The 23,627-nt window shown below is 41.8% G+C and overlaps 1 protein-coding gene across 2 annotated transcripts; it reads right to left on the reverse strand.

Moving 5' to 3' along the window:
* Window positions 1–20: 20 nt before the first annotated feature.
* Window positions 21–22,979, reverse strand: LOC306785393 (poly(ADP-ribose) glycohydrolase-like). Of its 2 annotated transcripts, none has more exons than XM_079279753.1 (18): window positions 22,933–22,979; window positions 22,114–22,203; window positions 21,338–21,952; window positions 21,097–21,229; window positions 20,348–20,464; window positions 20,159–20,239; window positions 19,620–19,694; window positions 15,243–15,335; window positions 13,952–14,106; window positions 11,139–11,218; window positions 10,977–11,037; window positions 10,372–10,447; window positions 8,472–8,619; window positions 4,279–4,357; window positions 4,080–4,188; window positions 3,238–3,343; window positions 1,898–2,026; window positions 21–1,246 (listed from the first exon to the last, which is right to left on the reverse strand). In XM_079279753.1, exons 2-18 carry the CDS (start codon window positions 22,164–22,166, stop codon window positions 1,065–1,067), a joined length of 2,292 nt encoding a protein of 763 aa, XP_079135879.1. In that variant the 5' UTR covers window positions 22,167–22,203; window positions 22,933–22,979; the 3' UTR covers window positions 21–1,064. The 2 variants fall into 2 exon arrangements, with proteins under 2 accessions (XP_079135879.1, XP_079135880.1); XM_079279754.1 differs by lacking the exon at window positions 22,933–22,979 and adding an exon at window positions 22,855–22,928.
* Window positions 22,980–23,627: the final 648 nt, after the last annotated feature.

The raw sequence follows: 23,627 nt of genomic DNA on the forward strand, positions 1-23,627 counted from the left end.
GCAGAGAAACACCATTTTAACAGGACATACTTTAATGAAGAAAAGATAATAAAGAGGACAACCTAAAAAACAGTACACTACTATGCAAGACATTTACAGCCTTTCATTTTATTTATGAACCCATCATTAAATAGAACCCACACTGTCAATCAGAAAATACAGTAAAGAATAAAAAACATCGCCAAAGTAAAAGTTGAGTAAAAACATTAACAAAAATAATATTTTGCGTGCAACTACTTCTTTATCTGCTTCCCGTTTATTAATTAGTATATAAAGTACAGTAATATTGCTGTGCTTAACAGCAAATATATATTGAAAATGATTATGTTACTCAAAATATAATCAAAGGCCTGAAGATGCAAATCAGCATAAAATAAACGCATCCGTTTCATCTGAGATGATTCTCATGTTATAGTTGGTTTTGACTCATTAAAATAAGGACAATATGTGAGTTGAACATCTACATCCTAGGGGATATAAAAGAGCAGCATATGTTTGTAGAATATTTGATAAATAAATGTTACCCATGCATAGACTACAGTATGGCATCGCATCATCTCTCTGCATTCAGGAACATCACCACAGCCTGGATACGGCAAATAGAGAAGACAACTCATCCACAACAGAAGCAAACACAATACAGGACAAGATAACTAGGGATGATCATCATGTCCTGGATTATTAACAATGAAGTGTCCACAACCATGCATATGATGAATATTTGGCAATATTTGTAATTGGTGTAAAAACTAAATAATTCCACATCACATTTAGACTAAAGAAAGGCCGAACAGTAACCAGGATTTACTGTTGCTATAAGTCTCTGAAACAGTTCACCACATGTAGGTGACATACTACGAGGCTCCTATAATACCACCAACGAGAAAGGCAAAACTGTGTGTTCGGTAGTTTGTGTTGGGATCACAAACTTAAAGGGAGAGTGTGTGAGAGAAAACGTGATTGTAAGCACAAGGCTGAGAGCACATTGAGGCTTTTTCGGAACCTGGAGTCTCTTTTACACGTAGAGACAGAGGGAGAGAGGTTAAGTTGCAGCTCTGTCTGTATTATTGAGAGTCTGATGTGAGAGAGGACGTCCCAGAATCCTTAGCAGAGTCTGGGGCGTCGGCGGGCGCAGGGGAAGAGACTCTCTTATAGATGAAACCGTAGAGACTGACGTCAGGTCGCGTCGTGCGGCAATTCTTGCACATCAAACTGGAGTACTGGTTCAGAAGGTAGTACAGCCTCCCTGCAGAAGAGAAAAGAAGAGCGGTGAAGATAGAGAGAGGGGATGGTGCAGGGGTCAAGAGAAGAAAGAAATAAAAGGGAGATAAAACCAGGATTTATGAGAAAATGTGGACTATGAGAATAAACAGGTCGTCACAGTACAAGCAAGAGAGACAGAAACTGAACCAGAAGAAAAAAGAAAAATTAAAGCGTGTTCGGGCTCATTTATAAATCAAGCACACGTACACACAAGTTGTGAGCTTTTTCTCTGTAGCTCCACTTTAGGAAATGGATGGCTAGAGGGGAATTTCTCTGAAAGGCTTCAATAAATGTCAGCGGAAGAGAAATGAAAAGAGGGGGAGGGGAGAGGCCGGGGTCAGCTCAGGCAGTAATCCACTCTGCGGCTGAGGCTGAATGGATGGGCTGAGGAACAGAGATGGCCCATGAGGTAGAATACCTTAACATTGAGATGGACTGCATTCCGTTATTTACGCATACTGTCTCTGTAATGACGCCAGCAAGGAACAACCTCCGTGTGCTGTACGAGCCTCGTGAGCCCCACACTCCGAACAGCGGCTGGTATCATTTCCATTCATGTTCGTTATGCAATTTAGTGACTCGAGAGTCTAACTCCCGAAACAAAAAGACATTTGTGTTTGTGTGCGAGTCTTACCGACGGTGACTTGTCTCTCAGTGAGGAAAGTGTGTATTCCATGAACATCCCTCATGAGCTGAGCATCTCCAAATGTGAAGTACGCCACGTCTCTCCCGGCCTCTGCTGCAGCCATCAACTGAATCAGGGCTGAGAAAGTGAGAGGGTGAGAAGCGAAAGAGAAATCCAGGCAACACCAATTTACCATATTAGCATCATTAGTATCCTTCAGTTTCAGAATGCAATCATAAATGTGTCATTGACCGCTGAAAAGAAGCTGAGGAAGGGAAGTAATTGGTCAATAAGCTGGATAAGGTAGAGCTTCTGGCAGAAAAGAACGCGAGTGACAGGAGCAATTTGTATCAGAAGAGTAAATAATCCACCACTGCTAGCATAGCCCCATCAACAGCACTCAATCTTTTAGCCATTGCAAATTGGGTCTTAACACCTTTAAATATTTAACATAATGGATATTGATTCCAGATTAAAACACGCAAAACGAACATAATTGGCAAAAGGTCTATAATCTTAAGAACAACATAACAGCTCGGTCTTATGTAACTACCACATCTCAGTTCAGCTTCGGGACTGTGATTTAAATACAGTTATTGCCGTCTAAAAATACCTGCTATGCTAATTCCAGGGCTAAAGGGCGGGGGTCCCCGAAGGCTAATATCATCCTCAGGGACTTTGTCAAATCCAGGGGATGTATTCATAGCGTGCTGCAGAGGAAATTAACAGCGTCAGTTCTAAATGAAACTACAAAAAACATACCTATGCTATTCCAATCACATGAATAATGAAGGACATTCATGAGAAGATTTGGGTTTTAGTAAAGCACAGCCCCCTTTAATGATAAGTACGATCAACATAACAGTTAATTAAAATGTTTAAAGACATTGACTAGAAAAAAACAACTGTGCAGTGTGGTTTACTGGAGGGGACAGTCAGGGGCCTCTGCTTGTGAAGAGTGATGTAGTGTAAGCCCACAGAGAACTGCATCAGCCTGGATTCATGGTGTCCCCTCCCTGTAATCAATTGTCCTTTTAATGGAAAACATAAATGTGTGTCAGCTGATCTATAAAGGGGGGGACGGGACGGGTGAGTGACACCCTGGGAGAGCTACTAATTGACCAGAGGAGATTGGGCGAGAGCAGGAGCTCCAATGGATCTGAGCTACTTATATTTACCTCCCGCTTGAGAATCCACGGTTCATATTTTAACGTAAGGAATATTACGCATCTCCTGGCCTATATCAGTGGTACCATTTCAGCTCTGGTGTATGAAAAAGCTTTATCTCCTCACACCTGTTGTTATACACAATCTATCCGGATACATGTTTGTAATTCAGCTAACGATACCTTTGAGCCGTGTGTCTCCACCAAAAGCCCCACAGCCCCAGTTGCCTGTGGCTACCGCAGAGAGGGGCTTGCTGTCTGCGTTGTGTCTGAAGAATCCACAGTATGCCTGGGATACATGCACAGGGAGTCGGAGGAAGGGAAGGTGGGAAGCAAATAGACACAAGAGAAACCGTTTCAATATTTTTCTACGTTCTATTTGTACAATATATTAGAACCGTGGGTGCTGTATTGAGATGTACAGCATACAGCAGTGTTGGTTTCAGTTTGAGGTACAGCAGTGTGTCTCCTGGTCGTTCCGTTATATTTTTAGCGGTTAGCCAAACACACCGTCCAAATACAAAAAATAGAAGTGAGCCGACTGTTCTCCCCCATTGTGTATCTGGCCGCAGAGCAGCGGCTGGGTGTCAGCTGTCGGTAGAGATGAGATCAATTCAGTGGTGTGACAGATCACCGAGCCTTAATTGAATATCTTTGCAGGTGGTCCCTAATGACATGTCAAAGTTCAGCCCTATGAGCTTTTACTCACAGCATAATGTCCAGCATTATCCTATACGTCACTTACTGACAACATCTTTTGGAAGAGTTGACTTTGTATTTTTCTCACATTTGTTTGAGGATTGTTTAATAATGTATGTAAACGAACTATACTTTTACACAGGTCAATCTATGTGCAAACACAGACAAGAATATCACACCTGGTTGAGGCGGAGACGATTGGTTAGGGTTAGGCATTGACCGGTACCTCGGCGAACATAGACACCTGGCCAGTCCTAGCTCCTTAATGCTACGCAGAACAGGCTTTGCCAGGAAAAGCAGTGGGATTCATAATCTCTCTCTCTCACCTTGTTGAGTTCTCTGAGCATCTTCTCAGGGAGAAACTGCTCGAGGAAGTGTCTGAATCTAAGAGCATCAATGGCCACGATCTCTGTACATCGTCTCTGCCAGTCATCCCTGAAAAAAAAAAAAGAAGAAGAAGAGAGATGGAATTGACAATGATTTAAAACATCCACCCATCAACAGTACTATGCGAGGAAAAAATACCTGGCAGTCTCATCCTTGTGGCTGTCCTTCCATTTGTAACTCTCAGCATAGCCAGAATATTTACTGTACCGTTCAGTACCTACGGAACAAGAAAGAAAGTCGAAACAAAAGAAGACATTACTCAGTATTCAGCAGTCAGAGCACCCAGAGGGCCTAAATCCGTTTCAGCACTTATTTCTTAAATCACATTTAGTGCTTTCTGCGCTCCCCATGTGAGTACACAGTATCAGCTTGTATTGGATTGTTATAAATAAAGGCCATTGATTTAATAAGTAATCCGCTTTGGGCTTTTAAATAAAAAGCTTTCAGCCATAATATGAAGAAATGGTTGGAACAGAAGAAGCTAACCTTGGCCACATTCCCAAAATGCTTTCAAAACACGAAACAGCCCTGACTCATTCATTAGCCGACAGGGTAACACACCGCTGTCATTAAGAAGTTAGCTTCTTTATATACCGTACTGGTGTGAGCTAACGGTTAGAGCTCCAAAGATTTCATCGTTTCTTTAATGCAAATACAGCTGTTCAATTCTGAAAGCGATGCCTGGGCTCCGAACATTATGCGTTAGGGACGAGGAAGTTTTACTGCACTTCAATGAAGAGCAGGTGCTTAACACTTGATTCATGTAGCCATTGAGGTTTTCCTGCATGTACTGGCAGAGTCACATATGGTAGTGGAAGAGAAGATCAAATGTATTTTAAAAGCAATGCTAAATGTCTTTTCTTGAAAGTATCTCTTGAAGAGCAGTAATTAAACGCTGCTTTTACTTTCTCAAAATTGACTTCATTTCATTTTAAGCATGTACCATCTGCTAATACTTGAAGTCTAAGTGTGAATGATGATTTTTGATTTGTGCCTTTCTATGTAAAAGTATGACATAGATAATGGCCTGTTCTGGAGCCATGATATAACCCAACAACAACTGGGCAAATGACTAAATAAAGGTTTGGCTGAATGAACAAATTGAACATTTATTTTAAACATCCATTCAAAGTTTTGTTTCTACAACATTAGTGACTCTTCATGTCAAACAACCCGTATCGCTTCCTCCATCAACAGAGCTGTCCTTCACCTTGATCCTATTTATGCTGGCAACCGCCCATGAAAGCCTCCTGGCATACAGGCTTCCATCACAAGATTACATCGTGTCCCTCTAACTTCCGATACGAAAGCGCCTATGGACAAAAACTGATGTGACGTATGAGTTCCAAATGCACTGAAAGACCCCAAGTTAAGACGCCTCTAAAGACAAAGACGTACGATTAACTCGACCGAAGAGGAAAAACAAAGACAGAAGAAGAGAGTCTAGAAATAGAGACTAGACTTTAAGAGGGAACACTGAATGCGTGCAAGGAATATTCTGCAAGGTTTAAATAAATCTATGGCATAACTGGCCATTCCATTAGTGGAGCAATGACCTTAGTTGGGCAATAAATTCCTTTCTGTCCAAATGTAATAAAGTTAAGTGGAGAGGAGGAGGAGGAGGAGGGGTAGAGGGAGGGAGGCAGAATGATGGGAGGCAGGGAGGAGGACGATGACAAACCACTGAAGGTGACTTGGAAGGGAAGGGAGTTCCAGAGAAGATAACATGGCGCCAGACAAGAGAGACGTACTGAACAAGACAGAAGTCCATTTTAACACTGACTGAACAGCACTGGTTGTGTGTGTGTGCTTTGTGGTATGACCACTGTGGCTCAGGGGTGATAACACCACGTTGGCTCTTCCTTTTCTTTACTCTGCTGTTCCAACCAGACTATGTGCAACAAGCAATGCACAGTAGAAGATATGCAAGGTGCAGATATACCATGCAAACTCCTCGTCTCTTCCTATTTTGTTTGTCCATGTTCGGGTTGGGTACCGTTCACATTATAACCAATACTGGTACTGGTACCCAACTTTTCCTTTTTTTCGGTACTTCACTCTCTCTGTAATAACAACAGTGTAATTTCAGTTGTAAAAAAAAAAAAGAAGCCAATTTCAACGTGTTATTTATTCAGAACATTTGACACAGACCACACAAAATAAAACTGCTCTGTACCTCCCTTCCCTCTCCCATCCCTACAACCTCCAGCCTATCACAGTCTGTCAACAGGACATGGCTTGAGAGCGCAGTCATGTGTCTCTCGGAGGAAGCACATGTGAGACGTGTTGCCCTGGCCAGCTTTGCATTTCGCATTACAAACACTGCACTGTCTGAGTCGAGTTTTGGAAAGTGTAACCCCCACCCTTAGAACCGCTTTTGGCTCGCCATTGCCCTGAATCACTGTGACTTGAAAAAGCTGCAGCGGTGACGTAGTCCCACTCTCTTTATTTCTCTCTATAGTCCCAAGTTACTCTCTCACCAAGGTGCGGTCTCAAGTACCCAAATTGAGCACTGATTGATTCAACGTAAATCAGAAGTAATTCGGTCTGTACCCTTAAAAGTCCTGCGTTCGGTACTCAGCCCGAGCCCATGTGTCTCTCTTGCTAGGCACAAGTTCAAAGAATCAACAGAATCAATGAAGCGCAGACATTTGGGAGCACCATCTATATTCGAGTTTCTGCAGGCACAGCCAAGTTATAATACATGCACTCATGTCAAACAGATGGATTTTTGAAACCGGATAATGATGCCTCTTGTGTCATCAAAGCAAATCTGAAGGCTAATTTGAATGCCCCTGTGAGATACAGGCACAAAAGCAGGACGAGTGTATAAATATTTGCTCGGTCAAGTTAGATAAAGGAGCAATAAAATAAATATGATGCAAGCATCAATCAACTGACTCAACGGAGGATATTTTGAAACGGGGTGAGGGGGCAATGAGATAAAACTTCTCCGTACTCTGCAATGACACTACAAACAAAGATAATGAAGGTACATTTGTCCATCCCAACATTTATGTTAATTAATTTTTTTGGCAGTACCTGCACATGGGGTATTGTATTAAATACGTGCTTCCATGATCCAGATCTTAATCTGCGTTAGCCCTTACTTTGACCAGAGAGGAGGCGGGCCAGAGGAGGAGGAGGGAGGCGAGTGAGAGGGCAGAACACTTAGAGAGGTTGACCCAAGCAGAGTGAGTTGGAGGTTGAAAAATAGAGCAATTCTGCTGTAGAGGAATGAAGGATAACTGGGCAGTCACAAGTGAATCAATGCAATGGATTTACACCATTACTGGATAGAAAGACGGGGGAAGAAATTAATGGAGCCCAATAAACACACGGGGCTCAATGAACGAGTGAAAATAACTCAGAGATGAAAAAAAAACACAAGTTTAGCCAATTTTATGTGTAATACTAGAAAGACATGAGAGATATGTGTGGTGCTGACTCATTTCATACACAGATGCAACCAGCACAAGTGGGTGCTAGAGGTCACAGACCGATAAAACCACACAAATTTCATCATTTGTAAAAAGCAGAGAGGCACTCTTGAGGTCACCAAAACACACTCGCCACTTGGCAGAGATTCTGCCCATGACATCAAAAAATGAGCTTGACTTATTGCCGAGAATACAATTCATTACAACTACTCAAGGGTCCCATCGCTGCAGCTTTCCTGATGAGGCTGAGCATTGTGACGCCATGATAATTGGAGCGCAACCTCCAGTCTTGCAGACTCAGGCCACACAGAAGCTGCTGTCTGTCTGCTAATTAGGAATCCACTGAGCCAACCAAACCTCAAAGAACAAGAACTTATATAAGGTATTTTATTTCATATGCCATGACTTGAATTGTTTTTTAATTATTGACTTACCTCAATATTGTTCTGTGGTTACTTATTTCATATGAATTATTATATACTACTCGGATATGTTTGTTAATTTATTGTACCGTTTATTTTTTGTACTACATATATTTATTCTGAAATATGACTTCTCCTTTGTTGACAATACATTTCTGCTTTATCCCATTTGTCAACAACACATGACGCGAAGACAGGGAAACCACAAAGGAAGGAAAGGAAGGACCAGATCGAGGTCAGTAAAAGAAGCAGCCATGAAACATGGAGCTCTGAATAAAACAAAGGAAAGTGAAAAGCGCAGTTTGCTCTTTCCTGTTTTTAAATGTAATTAGTCGATAATATTGTTCCCTGGTGTACGCCGGTATTGATTTCATTTGGTTTACTAAAAGTGAAACGATTTTTCAAGACAATTAATGCCATGCAAAGTAGAATATGAAAATATGTATTATGCACGTGTGTGACTACGTACCTGTGACGATGAGGCATTCATTGTATTCCAAAGCTTCAGTAAAGAGGCGCGAGACAATGAGTTCAGGGTTGATGAGGAACCTGATCTCTTCCTGGACCAGACCATGTCCTGTTACTCCACCACCAACTAACCTGTTTGCAAAGTCCACCTAATGAAAGAATATTACAAGAGAATAAAGTGACGAGTTAACCACAATGGCCCAAAATACCTCAGGTATATTCACAACACAAACCTTGAATCAGCAACAATAATATATTGTCTTGCCCATTCTATGCAGTTGAGAAGAACTGTGAGGTTTAGCTACAGTCACTCCCATCACGTGAACATATTACTCTATTAGTGTCTACTTATTATCTGTCATCCATTGTGGTCATTTAACACAGATACATGTCTCAGGATCACTGCACTGCTTCCTGCTAGTGAATAATCAAATCAGGAAATCACAGCAGAACAACTCGCATGGAATCGAAAGAGATAGTTAAAATATCTTAAAAATCTTCAGTTGATGAGCAGTAATGCAGAATCTGCATGAACGTCTGCAGACTGCCTCTATTTCTAAATATGGGATAAGTAGATTGGCATTCCCTGTGTGGTCTCACTATATAGTGATGTAGCCACAGGGAGAGAGGAAACACTCCGGCTTTCCTTTGTAAAAACAAGTGGGTACTTAATATTTGTCATCCTTTCGTCTGATAATGGGAAGTACAACCTGTAGTCCAAAGGATGAAAGATGATTTTACGATTGCATTGTTCGCAATGAGCTGGGCCAACATATTGGTCGATATAAGCTCATTGCAGATATATCGGTATCGATGTATATGATGGTCAATAATCCACGGATCCAAAATGTGCGTAATAGATAGATGTACGTGATGGGTTTATGGAAAAAACTGTGAGCCGATAAATCATTGTCTGGTTTTGGAGCATCGAACTCAATCGAATTTAAGCCATTTTTCGCCAAATATCTTGGTGTGATCCTGGAGCTTCATGGAGTGGGTTTAAGCCCACTCCTTGTTTTTGTGGCATGGATACGAGGAAAGTGTATTCAATCAAAATGCTGCTATTTAAACAGGCTGTCAGGGGTGAGGGTTCTGCTCACTGGCCCACAGCTGCGTCAATCTGTGTGAACGTGAGTGTGTTTGCATGTGTGTATGTCGTCTAACCAGTCGCTCAACTTCCCACCTCCTTCACCTTTGACCTCACCCCCCCCCCCACCCTTCAATTTCACCTCCTGACAGAATGACAGCCCTCTCTGCTCTATGAAAACTCAACACACAGCCAGCGCCCAGCCCGCTGAGGTAGCCATCAATCCGCCGAGAGGACTCCTGGCCCACTGGGTCGCCCCAGTGAGATGGCTCACCCTCGTCATCTTTTCCTCCATGTGCCTCCTTTTCACTCACACCCCCCACCCCCCCACACCAGGGTCTACTCCTCCACCCTTGCCTCCTCTGAACTACTCAAGTGTAAAAATCAGCTGTCAGCTAGAGTAAAAAAATAAACACCAGCCGTCCTTGAAAACTGAGGGGGAGTGAGGAGAAAGCCAATAATTTACCCAGATACACAAAAATCAGATACCAGATTTGGATTGTCGGCATGTTGTGGACAACTATTCAGACACGTGAGTCTCTTTGACTTTTGAAAGCTTCACGAAAGGCGTTGGTGATGGTCAGAGACATGTTTATTGGGTTTGACCACTACCAATGCAAAACAGGGACGCTATTTCAAATCTGCCCAAACAATTTCCACGTTTGAGTTTATATTTAGAAAAGGAAATCATTTAAAAGGGGAATCTTTTTACAAAGATTGGGGGGCACTGGCAAGAAAATATACCTTAAATACGCCAGGCTGAATAATTAGTTATACTTGACGTTTGGTGCAAAACATGCAAACAAATTCCTACCTGCAGCATCCCGTATCCATCATCCTCAATCGTCCCTTCACAAGTGATGTGTAGGCGCTTCAGCAGAGTCTCGGAACTTGACAAAAAAAAAGACAGCAAAATGTTCAGTTATTCTTTGACCAATGATCAATTCACTGTATTAAAACAATAAACGAATTCAATGCAAAGGAGGTGAAGCCACAACTTGCTCCAGGAAAGTGTGCATGTACTAAAAGTAAACTGATCTAATGCAATAAATACAACAACACATATCACCTGAAACTGTTCGAGTCATTACTTTGTAGGAACTTTCTGTGATAACGATCAGCTGTGCACATGAGCAACAAAGGAACCGTGATGTGTTGATGTTGTTAGCGTGGTCCTTACGCCACTCAGACCACATCAACACATTCAGATATGTTCATTCAAGTGGTGGGGACATTCACATCTTTTGATACAATTCAACCAAATGTAAAGAGTCACTGTCCGTAAAAAGAATATTTACTGACCCAAAACATAGCATCAATACATATTGGACACATTTGAAAAACAAATGTCCTTTAATATGGATTGTTGTGTGTCATTAAGTCATTTAATGAATAATGAAGTAGAGTTGAAAGTAATACCTTTCCCAGTTCGGAGGAGTGTTCAGTGTTTGTCTTGTGAATGTAACAAGACCCGTGGGCTCTTAAAAAAGAACATAGAAACAAAAAAATAAACAAATGTTCTTCAACTGAAAAACATGGGAGAGCATTACAGAGATGATGTGGGGTATCATTAATGCTTACTGGTCTGTGTAACTCTCCTGAAGTAACACAGCAGAGTTTTCAATTTCTCAATTTTTCTTGGTGAAGAACCTTCAAATAACCTGAAAAATAAAGCAAATGAGAATTTGAGTTCACAAGAGACCTTGTTGAATAGAGTATGTGCTACTTACAATATACATTTGTGTTGGTATTAAATTAAAACGTAATGTGTTTCAGCAGATGAGAGACATGGATGTTTCACTTAGATGCATTATCTATAGCTCAGTGCACAACCATGCCACAACATGTCAGGAGTGAGGTCGAGCATTTAAAATGGCTTAATGTCTCTCCCATCTACCTCTGTCCTTCATACAATGGGAATGCCAGAGGCCGTGTTTCACTTCTTTAGAGTTACCATTAAAACTGGGGTGGACTGAGGAAAGGGACAAGGAGGGGGAGAGCGAGAGAAAAGAGAGAGAGCATTGGGTGGACATTTTAAAATCATCCCATACTGGTACTCTCCCTCATTTAAAAAGTGACCTACGCTGATGATTAATCACTGTTCAGCATTCATTTTCCCTCCTGCCACGTTCTGCCCAGACCAGTAAAGAAACAAAAACAGACGGGGAAAATTAAATGAAAATGCAATGCACTAAAAGGCCTTCAGTGAGAGAAACAAAACAAATATATTAGGCAATCAAAAGTCATATTAATGAATTGGTTCCTATCCACTGTAACCTTACCTCCTACATAATGTGCACCAGGAGGAGGATTTCTGACAGTTTTAACAATACCAATAAGGCTGTTTCCCTGCAAATGAGGGAGGCCAACTTGTAGTCACTTGGTTCAGGAACAAAAACAGAAGATATATTTCTTAATAATGAGCTTTCGTTCTTGACTAAACTGCAAAATAGGCTTCCTACGTCATCTTCTCATACGGAGGGAAAGAAGCTAAAGAGATAAGTCTGCCTTCTTTCCTCTTCCTCGAATCTATCCATCACTTAACAGAGGACAAACCTTGACAGTTCTGCCAAAACAGCAATCAGCAGATTGCTTGCAGAGAGACAGAGCGCTACTGTAGCCGATAAGCAAAGTGACGGACACTCCCTCAATTGCAGGGGGAAAGGGAGGGCCAGTAACGATCCAGGGCCCATTTTAGACGGCACTGGTTGTCTTGTCTCATCTTCTCAGAAACACTAAGACCCCCCCCCCCCTTGCTCTTTCCTGTATTTCACTGCCGGTAGAAATGCTAATAGTGAAGGCAGGCAGGCAAACCGAGCGCTGGCATGGGTCTGAACAGCCAGCCCTGCAGCTGGAATCAATGCTTACATTATTACAGAGCGCCCTTCACTTAGCGTGCCACTAACATTTGATGTGGAAGCACACGCACCCATACAGATGACTGATTGTGCGAGTACAATTAAGATTCTGATAAAATGGGGGAGTTGAAGGGGAAGAACAAATCACACATGATCAATATGACCATTCCTGGGATTCATAAAATAATACTGCTCGACCCCCGAGGGAGAGCAGACGGCTAATTAGACTCTGGATAGCAGTTAGAGCCCATGCAGATTGCAGGGAATATCAAAATGATATAGTATTAAACCCTTTATGTTCTACACTATCATAATAAGGTATCGCCACAACGACATCTCCAGCTTGTCGGGCAACAACAGCGGAAGTGATCACACATCACTAACGAGGAGACGGTGCCTCAAAGAAACGCAGGGAAATTGAGTTGAGGTGACATCTGGACAATGTCAAGTCAGTGTGTGCTGAGGTGCTCAGTCCATAAATACTGGAATAGAGCTTGTGTCTACTTCAGACACAAGAAAATAGACTTGACTGTCTTCATGCATCACCTCCCTCCGTTCCAAATAACGTGACTGCTCCAGATTGTGAGAAGCCAGTGACAGATAGATAGGTGTGCTGTGCCTTTAAAAAAGAAGTATATTCAAACTGTTTGTTTCAATTCGCCACCCCAGGCTAATTCTTAACAGACCACTGGTTCTGAGTGGGTAGACACAGCAAACCCCAATGTAACACTCTGGCTCTGAATCTCCCTCCCACTCAAAAAGGTATAACAGAAACATGGAGCTCAAAGAGACTCTCTGCCCACAGTCCCGTCCTCAAGGCTATAAGGTGACAGGGCAGTCACTGTACAGCAGGCACTAATCTTACAACTATACAAAAACAGAAATATGCTCTTCGACAAAAGAACAAATGCGATACCACATGATGTGACTTTGTTTAACAGCTAGATCCACCGGCCCAGATTACTGTGTGTAAACGTACTGGACACTAAATGAGTCAAAGCTGAGTAATATAACTCATCTGTTAAGGTTTCCAAGGCAGTAGTGCCCCCTTATGGAAAGCAGTTTCCTCTGAATGGTAGGATCACTGAAAACAGAGCTCAATCAGAATTCTACCAGTTTGTAATAGATATAATCAAACTACAACAATACTTATCTCTGAATGTATTTGATGCACACGTACTGCGGCTAAAGTCTATTATGCCAATAAAACCTGGGCAACACGGGATGTTCCACAATCAATTCGGACCAGAAAAAGTGTGACGATGCCAATGACTCCAATCCTGCTCCTGTCCGACAGCATCGTAAGCTTCCTCTTGAAGCAAACAGACCAATGAGGCAACCTGAGGCTTCATACAGAGTCTAAGATCAACTAAGTGCCCTGCTTAAAGTAATGGCGTACAAAGGGCGAAAAGCTCACGGGGCAAATTTCCTTTTGTGAATAAAACACTAACAACTGCAGCTCACTCCATTACCCTGGTGAGCTACTGATCATTGTTTTGTGTCTATAAAGTTCTTGACATGATGGCGGGCCTCTACCTGTAGAAGTTAATCTCAGGATAATTGCAGTACTCCGACTTGTGGGAGTTACGTCGGGGGAATGTGCAGAAGAAGGCGTTGGCCAGAAGACAGCCTATTTGCTCCTGAGAGAGAGTAAGGGAGTGGTTCATCCTTGACTTCAGTAGGGGAATTGCCTAGAAAGAGAAAAAGAGAGGAAACAAAAAAGTGACAAAGACACCGAACCTGAGGGACTGGAGATCAGAATGGAAAACATCGGGACAAAGAGACACACAAGGTCATGTGTGTGCAGTAGTGTGGGTTTGATGGCTAACGGGGGTAGGTAATTAGTTTAGCAATATAGCAAGCAGAGGAGACAAGGAGAGTTCCATTAGGTAAATGGGTGGTAGTAATTAAGGTCCTGGTTTTCTTGCTCTCCCCTAGGTTCGTTCAGTCAGACACACGGGGCCCATCTATCTTCACTGATTAGGGCTAAAGAGCCTCCCAAGGCTGCCCAGTGAGCAGATCAATAGCAGCTCTAATAACACACACACAAACGTTAGCCTTGACGCTTAATACTGCAAACTAAAGCGGAGAGTCAGAAAGCTTCATCGGCCAACCGCTGAGCATCTTCAACGTTCTGCCCCTTGTTTCTGTCTCCAGCAGCAATCAGAGGGATTTTCCAGTCCTGCCCAGAGTGGGAGCTGATTTAAGATGATTTGATTAAACTGAGGACTCAGAAATAGATAACTGAATTACCGATATAGCAATCTTGGAATTTTTGCATCGCTGTAATTGATGACGGAGAACGAAAATGAAGACAAATGGGGATGACATTTAAAATATCTGTGACATGGATCAGCTGAATTTACTGTGAGTCAAAGAGAGGGCCCTGTTTCTCAATATATATTGCTTTGAGGAGGAACAACTAACGTGTCAAAAGGAATGGACTGATGTTTTTAATTTCATAAGAGGAATTTCCCCAAGTGCACAAGCATGACACGTCAGACGGATGAGTGGAAATGAGACGGCCCTCGCCTCTCGCAGCCCTGTTTTCTAATGAAGCAGTTCTCGATATGGACCAAAACGGGGGGGGGATTCATTATCTGGCGGTTGTAAATCATGAGCTGATCTTGTAGAACATCCACCATCGAACCATTAGCCTCTCCTCTTCACTGACTGCACGCACTTACATCCTTCCTCCTATATCCCTCTACGCGGCTGACCTCTGTTTAACTGTAGTGCAATAGCTCACCATTCAATTACCTCACACAACCCCCCCCCCCCAAAACATAAACTGTGTACATATTCAAAAATAGTACACTGCACTTACCATTGTGCAGAGGACAGGAGCATTGAGTGCTAGGTCAACCATAGCTGGTAGTATATCATCAAACAGTTGTTGTAACTCTGGATGAACAAGATACTGGAGAGAGGAGAGAAAAACAAACACACAGCAGAAGTTCTGTGAGATGGGATTTATCTGCCTACAGTCAGAGTGACTGATTAGATCTGAAGTGACATACTGGTTTGTAACACCACTGATTTGTTTTCCAACCAAAATGTTAATGTCTTGTTTGTATTGTTACTTTCTTTATTACAATTTAAACAGTTTGCATCTCTTATATTGGCAACTATATCCTTTGATTTTAAAGTAAACATACAGAAAACCACAGTGAGACAAACACAGGGTCCAAACATATTTTTACCAAAACATTTCCAGGACTTTTCAATGCCGCCGGGCAAATTGTCACGACCATACATTCTCTAAAACATCAACGTATACGTGAAAAAATAAGAATAAAAAGGCCGCAGTCTGCAGTCACGCCACACAGAGAGGTATAACTGATCTGCCCGAACATTTAAGTATTGTTTAACCAACATAGATTATTCTCAGTCGATCATAACTGAGCCACGCATACTTTATTATACAGGCATTAAACGTTCTGGGTTTATTCATTTGTTCCGGGTTTTACATGCTCTCACAAACCCTGAAATACACGGTGCAAATGTCTGTCCGTCACGTTAAAGTCAAAACTGCTCGACCAAATGAAAGTCTGCTAGACTGTTGGTCAACCCCCCTGAGAAAGTCTTTGAATCAGCCGAACAAAATAACACAATACGGCTGGCCAACAACATCGTCTCTGACACAAACCACGTCCTGAACAGTGAGTACAAATTGTTGCCGTCAAATATGTTGCAAATGGAGCTGCTTGAATGCATCATCAAATGATAATAATATAATAATAATAATAATAATGCAAACAACAAGACACAAAAGTGAGAGAAAACATGTATTGGTTTTACCTGGTTAGTTACAGAATCAATTTCTAATTCATATCAATTGATTCAAATAATACTTTTTGTGTTTCTCACATTTCTACATTAACATTCCATTACCCTTATTTTATAGAAAACAGGCTGGTTCAGTAATACTTTACTTTGTACGGATAGATTTCAACAAATCAGTTTTGAACAGTTCACACCCACATAACCGTTCTGTTACAACTGAAAACACAATGACACGTGAAAGCTCCACATGCAATTTCTTTTTCAATCGTTGCAATGATTTGTTTAGGGTTTAGTATTATCTTGAGACAACCTGGCCCTGAAGAATATGAGGAAGGTGTAATAACTGTTTGACAGTGAGTCTGAGGTCATAACCCAATACCAGTAACCAATATCTCAGGAAAGATGCTCAATTCTCTCACATCCAACAAGAAAACTCAGTGTCAGTGGAGGTAATGGAGGTTTATTGTTGTTTGAGGGTGAACTTCCACTCCTCAGATATAAATAATCCCAACACTTCAGCGGCGAATGAGGAAAAATAAATGCTGCAGAGCTGCTCGCTACACAGAAACCAGTTTCAGAAGAAACTACCATCAATCTGGGAGCGAGCCTGCCACGGCCGAGGCATGCTTCAGCCTATAGCTTACCTCAGCATCCATCTGCAATTCCCTCTAAAAGAAACACCCAGTTATTCCATCATAGACCCAGATTTACAACGCAATCACTTATGAGAGTATTGGCTCGCTCATCAATCACTTGCCTTATTCTATCAAGGTAAGCAGGGAGGCTTGCACTGATTAAATGGACTTCTGGAGCAAATGTTAATGACCAGTTGTGGAGAGTGGCAAGATGGCTTCAATTTCAGCAGGAAGTCTTCGGAGCGTGATTTGGCCGGGGGGGCATTTATAAGGCTGCAGAGCAGGTCTGACTAAATGCTGTCAGAAGTAATGAGGGGGCAGACATCATAAAGTGCTTGTGTGGGACTAATAGATGGTAGCTGGTGATGTGACAGGATGAGGGTAGAAAGATTATCCCCCAGCCTTTCCACGTTGCTAACACACAGGTTAGGCAGCACGCACGCGCACACACACACACACACACACACACACACACACACACACACACACACACACACACACACACACACACACACACACACACACACACACACACACACACACACACACACACACACACACACACACACACACACACACTGCATGGGCTAATAATCGATTACACTCTGATCTTTCATCGGTTCTGGTCTTCATATAAGTTATTTTCATTTCCTGGCAGCTCAACCTACGCAAGTCTCAATCTTACATTTGTATTTGGAGGTCTGAGAATGTTACAGAAAACAAAACAAGTGCCGAAGCACAAAAGTGAGAGGGGTAGAGCGTGTTGTTGTCCTGCGGCTGAATGTTCAGGTACTGTTGTAACATCAGCTGTACGTACTTCTGGACTGTTTTCCTGCTCAGCCAGAAGACATTCATCAGAAAGTGACACAGTGACAGTTTCAATTGGCAGGGTGGGGGGGGGGGAACACTAAGACAATTTACAGACAAGCCCAAATTTGGATAACTCTTTTTTTCCCCCTCCCCTATGGCTATTACACGTTGAGCGGCGTGTCAATCATTGGCCCAGGGGCAATGTACCTCGTGACAATTACCCCAGTGCTGCACAAATGTTGCTCCAGATTTAATTAGGTGAGCTTGGCCGAGGAGTAAAACAGTTCAGATTCAAATTCACCACAAACTACGGGAGAAAGGAGTAACATTTTATTAAAAAGGTGTGAGTGGAGGAGCAGTAAAAGGTTTTCTGTCAATTACTATTCAATTGGGTTGTCCAAGGAATGGCTAACCAATTCAGTGTATGTGATTCTTCACTACATTAGTCGCTGTGAGAAAGATGGTATGTCTGCTGTAGAATGGCAGCTGTTAATCATTCCTGCTCCACGTGTTGGCAGGACGATCTAAATGCTCCCTCATTCCACATCCATTAACTAGTAGAAATGTCACTGATAGGACGCAGACACAACCAGTAGGTATTTTGTATCTGTATATAACTTTTGTCAATTGACTTATACCATCCCTCCTTGCTAAATTCCTCTGCAGGAAATACATGCGGGGAAATACTGTGCTCAGGGTAGAGAGCGGAGCCGCGCTGACACAAAAGACTCCATGAAGGGCGAGTTTCTTGCTGGAGTTCATGGGACCTTTTAATTAAATTGGATTAAGGTATGAAGAAAATGCTCAGGTGGCTATTGATTTACGGAGCGCTCTGCTTCTTCTCTGAGAAATGATTTTAGAGAGGAGAAGAAAAACATAGTTTTGGAACTGTCTGAATTTAGCTGAGTAATCAATGTTCAGATAACAGTCTGACTGGACTGTAACCAGGATGAAATGTTGTAAGAGCTTCATTAGAATAATGGCTCCAACCAAGAAACGAGACCACCCTGAAAGAGTTTGATGATAAACGCGGAGGTAACCAAACTAGGCTTGGAGCTGAAATTTGTTTACTACCTATTCAAAGACCCCGTCTTCTTCTTTTTGAGCAATTTGGGTGGTAATATGCCATACGTATAGACTCTATTTAAGTCCAGCAGGCAAACAGTACGACAAACATTGTATCTTCAAGATGTGAAGGAATTCCTGCAGGACTGACGCTTTATTTGGATATACTAAATGTCATTACAGTTTTAATAAGTAATCTCATAAGAATCCCACATGGGAGAAAGTTTCTCTAACAACAGGTATGTGATTACAGTCCATGAAGAGGAAACTAAGTGTTAGAAAATAGGAAGTAGACAGAAAAAAAGAAAGACATTCCCCTGGTTCACCAGCAACAGCTGCCGCCGCTATGCTCTGTGCTCATCTGTCCTAACTGAAGCATATTTGCTCCCGTGAGACTCCGGATGGAGCACACTGATGGGCTCGCAGCCAAACAGAGGAGAGCAGGCTCCCTTTGCGACAACAACTCTAGTTTAGTACGAGCTTTAGCGTCATTCTTCATTGAGGTTCATTTTAAAAGACATACCGGTTATTAATCACGGTGAGTTAGACAAACACTGCCAGGAAAGTTCACAGGGACTGTCAGAGCTGTTAAACACACAAATGGCTGCATTTCACTGATGAGGTGTTTATTTATAAGTCAATTAAAATTACAAAAAGAAAAGCCCGTTTTACAGAAAAATAAGAAATTAGGGTAAGAATGAATGTATCGTTTTTTTTTATTATTATGTTTTACTCCGAAATAATTGGATTTAAAATTCATATGCTTCATGTTCAGCAAAGACTCATGACACGCTTTGACAATACAGTGTGATCAGCAGGCTTCAGGGAAGCTGCATTCTTCCTGCTTTATCTTTTGTACAAGAGCAGCCGATAACTAACAGTTAGCAGTCATGTTCTGGACAGCTTACCTCTGTGCAAAGAAGGTTCAGGGCAGTGAAGTCCCATTTCTTTGCATGGGTTATGTTGTATCTCAATATAGCATCCTGTGTAGAAGAACATGACGTTATTTATACATAGAAGACACTTCTTAAATATATTAAACTGTGTGGCAGCAGATTAACAGCAAGTTTAAAGCACAACAATATTTAGGATCTCAGATTACAAGGCTTCTTTTAATACAAGACAAACTCTGCCACCATGTGGTTGTTTATGGAACATGTTTTGTACATTTTAAACTCCTGTGACAGTTCAATTGGAATAATACTGTAGAAAGGCTCCAGCATGCCTCCAAATAAGCCAACGTACCAATTTTATTACATTGCCCGAATATAAATGCTAAATTTGAATAGACATCTTGTCTCGATGTTTTTTGTTAAAACACAGACAGTCTGTTTCCCTAATTTTAGATTTTTCAGTGGGGACATTTAAAGGCTGTTTAACCTGTCTTAATGAGGACAAAGAGTATGTTCAGCCTAATTCAGAGTCTGGTCCAGCACAGTTGTCTCACCTTCACATCCAGAGAACTTTTGAACCCTCCCTGCAAGGAAGTGTGGATCAGCTCCCACCGACTTTGGAAACCACCTCCATCCTGATGACAAATTGCCTTTACTACGATATTCCTAAAGTAACTAACAATGTTGTGGTAAAAAAAAGTATGCAAAGCCGTGATGCACTAGTACACCATAGTATAGTATACCTCCATAGGAAAAAGATTCTTCTCAGAGCAAGGCATCTTCACGGACACGTCCTCCCACACATCTTTAAACTTGCCGGGATATGAAACAGGGACCTCACCCTCTCTGAGGAGATCTGTCTGTAACAGAGAAACAACAAAATGTCTTTAAAGGTTACTGCTGTGCGGAGAGAAGTGATAATTGAGATAACTGCTTTCTCTTTGCTCATCAAAAAGTTGGCTTTTAGAAACTTTGGAAACGTATTACAAGGTATGGTAGATGTTGTGAAATTAAGAAGTCAGTCACTTTAGCTCAGTTTATTACTTCTAAAGTAAATTAATTAAGAGATATTCTATAGATCTTACAACTGAATACATAGATAATGGGAATACAAGCCTGATACTTGTTTTACCAAAAGTCATATGTTCCTTTGCGGACTGACTTAAAGTATTTGTGTGATTTTAGGGGGTGATGGAGAGAATCTCGCATGGGTGGCAGTGGTTAGTTGATGGCGAGAGCAAGTGTACACAGCAGCACTGACAGTGTTCCTGTGGGACTAGTGGAGGACACATGCTGATAGGAGCTTTACTGACAAGAGGCCCTGAGGGGATCATGGAGGATGGTTTCACTCTCCCTACCACGCTTCCTTATCTTCTTCTCTCTTGTTAAAACACCAAGTGCTGACCCACCACACAATGCCCAGTCCCATTTGCATGCAAGTTATATTAGTGCCCTTACTCTTCATAACATACCACACACAAAGAACACTCACCCTGACTGTGACAGTGTGGTTATGCATTGCTTTCAGGTGAGACAGAGGGGGGGCACACTGAGGCATTCTGTTCAGCTCATCTATGGGTGTCCCCAGCCATCTTCTGTCCATGTTATGTGATGCGAGTGAAACGCTGTAAAGAACAAAGACAGAACAGGACAGTATACCACGTGATGAGGACATTGTGAGCAGAGTGGAGCTAGGACAAAAAGGTGTGACACGGAAAACTGTTCACAAGTACCTTTCGGAAAATGCAACCGACGGGCTTCCAATTGCTTCCTGGCTCATATCAGATGAGCCACTGCACTCAGCATCTTCACTTCTAATGGCAACCAGAGGGACTTCTTCTTTGGCAGAACATCCAGAATCAGAGTATTTGTCAAACAGCTCAGAGTCCTCTGCACAAGCACCGCCATCGTGATCCTTGCCTGCAGAGCTGTTGACGAACATGGTTTTACTCACGGGGCTGTCTGGACTCAGCATCTCCACATCACTGGTGGGTGTACTGACACCCTTCCTGGGACTATCACTGAGACAGAGTGTGAGTTTGGGATTTGAAGAGGGTGCAGCAGCACAGGTTGTTTTAACAGGGTTATAACCAGGAGAAGATGACCTTTTAGATTTCTGCCCATTAGAACAGTGTGTTTGAGCTGTGTCACTTTTGCTGCCTGCAGGAACAGGTTCATCCAGCCCACTTGCAGAGCCACAGTCCACTGAAGTCTGAGATGCTGCATCATCACAGTCTTGTGTTGTGTCCTTCCTTTGTGGTCCACAAAAGAGTTCATCTTTTTCATCTGTTAAGTTTGTTTTTGGATCATCATTCTCTGCGCCCTCTGGCTTGACTTCAGCAGCCACACTGTAACAGGACAGGAAGAGAACAAAGTGAGAGAAGAACTTGTTAGCAGGCTGAATCTACAGTGTGTCACTTATGATCATAGTGATGCAGCATCCCCTTTCCCAGCGTGCACTTTGTTAACAAGTATCTTATATGTGCCGATTGCTTCATTATAAACTTACTTAGAACTAATTGTGGCAGGATTGATTTCTTGAGAATCCATCCCTTCATCCATCTTCAACAGGTCAGACAAGATGAATCAACAATAGCTGCTGAAGAAAGACAAAAGATGAACGTACTAAGAAGCTGCGACAATGTTTATAATTGTATTCAAACATGAAGTTATAATACAGCTATATACTGCCCGGTTTCATGTAACACTGGACTTTACATCGAGCCAAATACAAAGCTTTGTTTTGTCTGGTCTTCGACGGAAGAGACACTTAGACCTTAGGACAGACAGTAATACTTCACAGAGGTGTTTTAGGACTTTGTTTCGGCCACTTTCTCAGGTCACGAGACTGCGGGGCGAGCTGTGGTCTTAGCTTTCGAGTCAGTGACAGTTTCTACCAGTCACTGTATTATAATAAGAGCTCGGTGGCCAGCATATCACGATGAAAATCTCCTAGCAGGTTCAATAAAGCTACAATTAGCTAGCTAACTAACCCCAACCAACCTTATCGTTTTGACATGAGTTATCTTCTCTGTAAATCTTGTTTTGGGGTATTCACCATAGTTGTACGATGTTTCTTTCCGAGGGATTTGGTTAGTCATTTTGAGCTAACGTAGCTTTGATTGGCTAAAAACCAAAACGTTAGCTATTATTCGCTAGCCGCAATTCTTGTAGATAGCGCTGACGTAATTCAACCTCATTGAGCTAGCAGTGCTGCGTCCAATAAATAAAACGAAAAGATACAACTTACAAGCATGTCCCTCTTGGTGTAAGACTTGTGAGTTAGCTGCATTACATTATCATTTTCATATACAACTACTTCTCTTACCACATATCACTCCAAATGTTATCATGCCGTCATAGGTTTACGTTTTCTTAGTTGTTGCAGGCAGCTCCTGTACGTTAACAGTCGAAACACTCCACCAATCAGACACGTTCACCAGAAAAAGAGGCGGGACGATGAGTTGGTATCCTAGCAACTAGGCCAAAAAGGAGTTTACTGTCGTGCAACCATTAAGGAAGCGTTGATATACTACTAGATAGAAGAGTAAAGTAAAGATACATTACATTTCTACTTCTTCCAAAGATAAAATAGGTGAACTTCGAGATTCTAAATGAGAGCTACCCAACAAACACATACTTAAGACTGAGGTTTAATTGTGACATGATTAACTGTGTATTTTGTTTGGAGCATTTGTTTTTCCCACAGTGACTCACCGCAGTCCTTCTGGAGAAAATATAGAAGAAAAGTAACAAAGTAGCAAATTATGTCAAGTAAAGAAATGTATATCATACATCAGTCGTAAAACACCTTAGTAGACACTATATTTTCATGTTGTACTTCATTTTAGCCTTATTGTATTTATGTTTTTCATTGCTTAAATTATTCGGTTCTCACTTTATTGCAGCCACGTTTCTAAATTGTGTTGTAATTACATGATTGGTTCTTTGGGAATAGAGTGAATTTTACTAAAATACGAGGCTGTACATCTAAATAGGTTGCGTTAACCATTTAATGCACTT

Source organism: Melanostigma gelatinosum (genome assembly GCF_949748355.1).
Source record: "Melanostigma gelatinosum genome assembly, chromosome: 12".
In the NCBI taxonomy this organism is placed as follows: Eukaryota; Metazoa; Chordata; class Actinopteri; order Perciformes; family Zoarcidae; genus Melanostigma; species Melanostigma gelatinosum.

What these genes read in the sequence shown, in the direction of transcription:
- LOC306785393 (XM_079279753.1), bottom strand. Translation starts at nt 22,166, where the DNA reads ATGGATGAAGGGATGGATTCTCAAGAAATCAATCCTGCCACAATTAGT. An exon ending in TGAACCTTCTTTGCACAGAG is followed by an intron (nt 15,336 to 19,619) that starts GTAAGCTGTCCA and finishes TCCTCTCTCCAG; the next exon opens with TATCTTGTTCATCCAGAGTT. An exon ending in CAGGAGAGTTACACAGACCA is followed by an intron (nt 11,038 to 11,138) that starts GTAAGCATTAAT and finishes TTCTTTTTTAAG; the next exon opens with AGCCCACGGGTCTTGTTACA.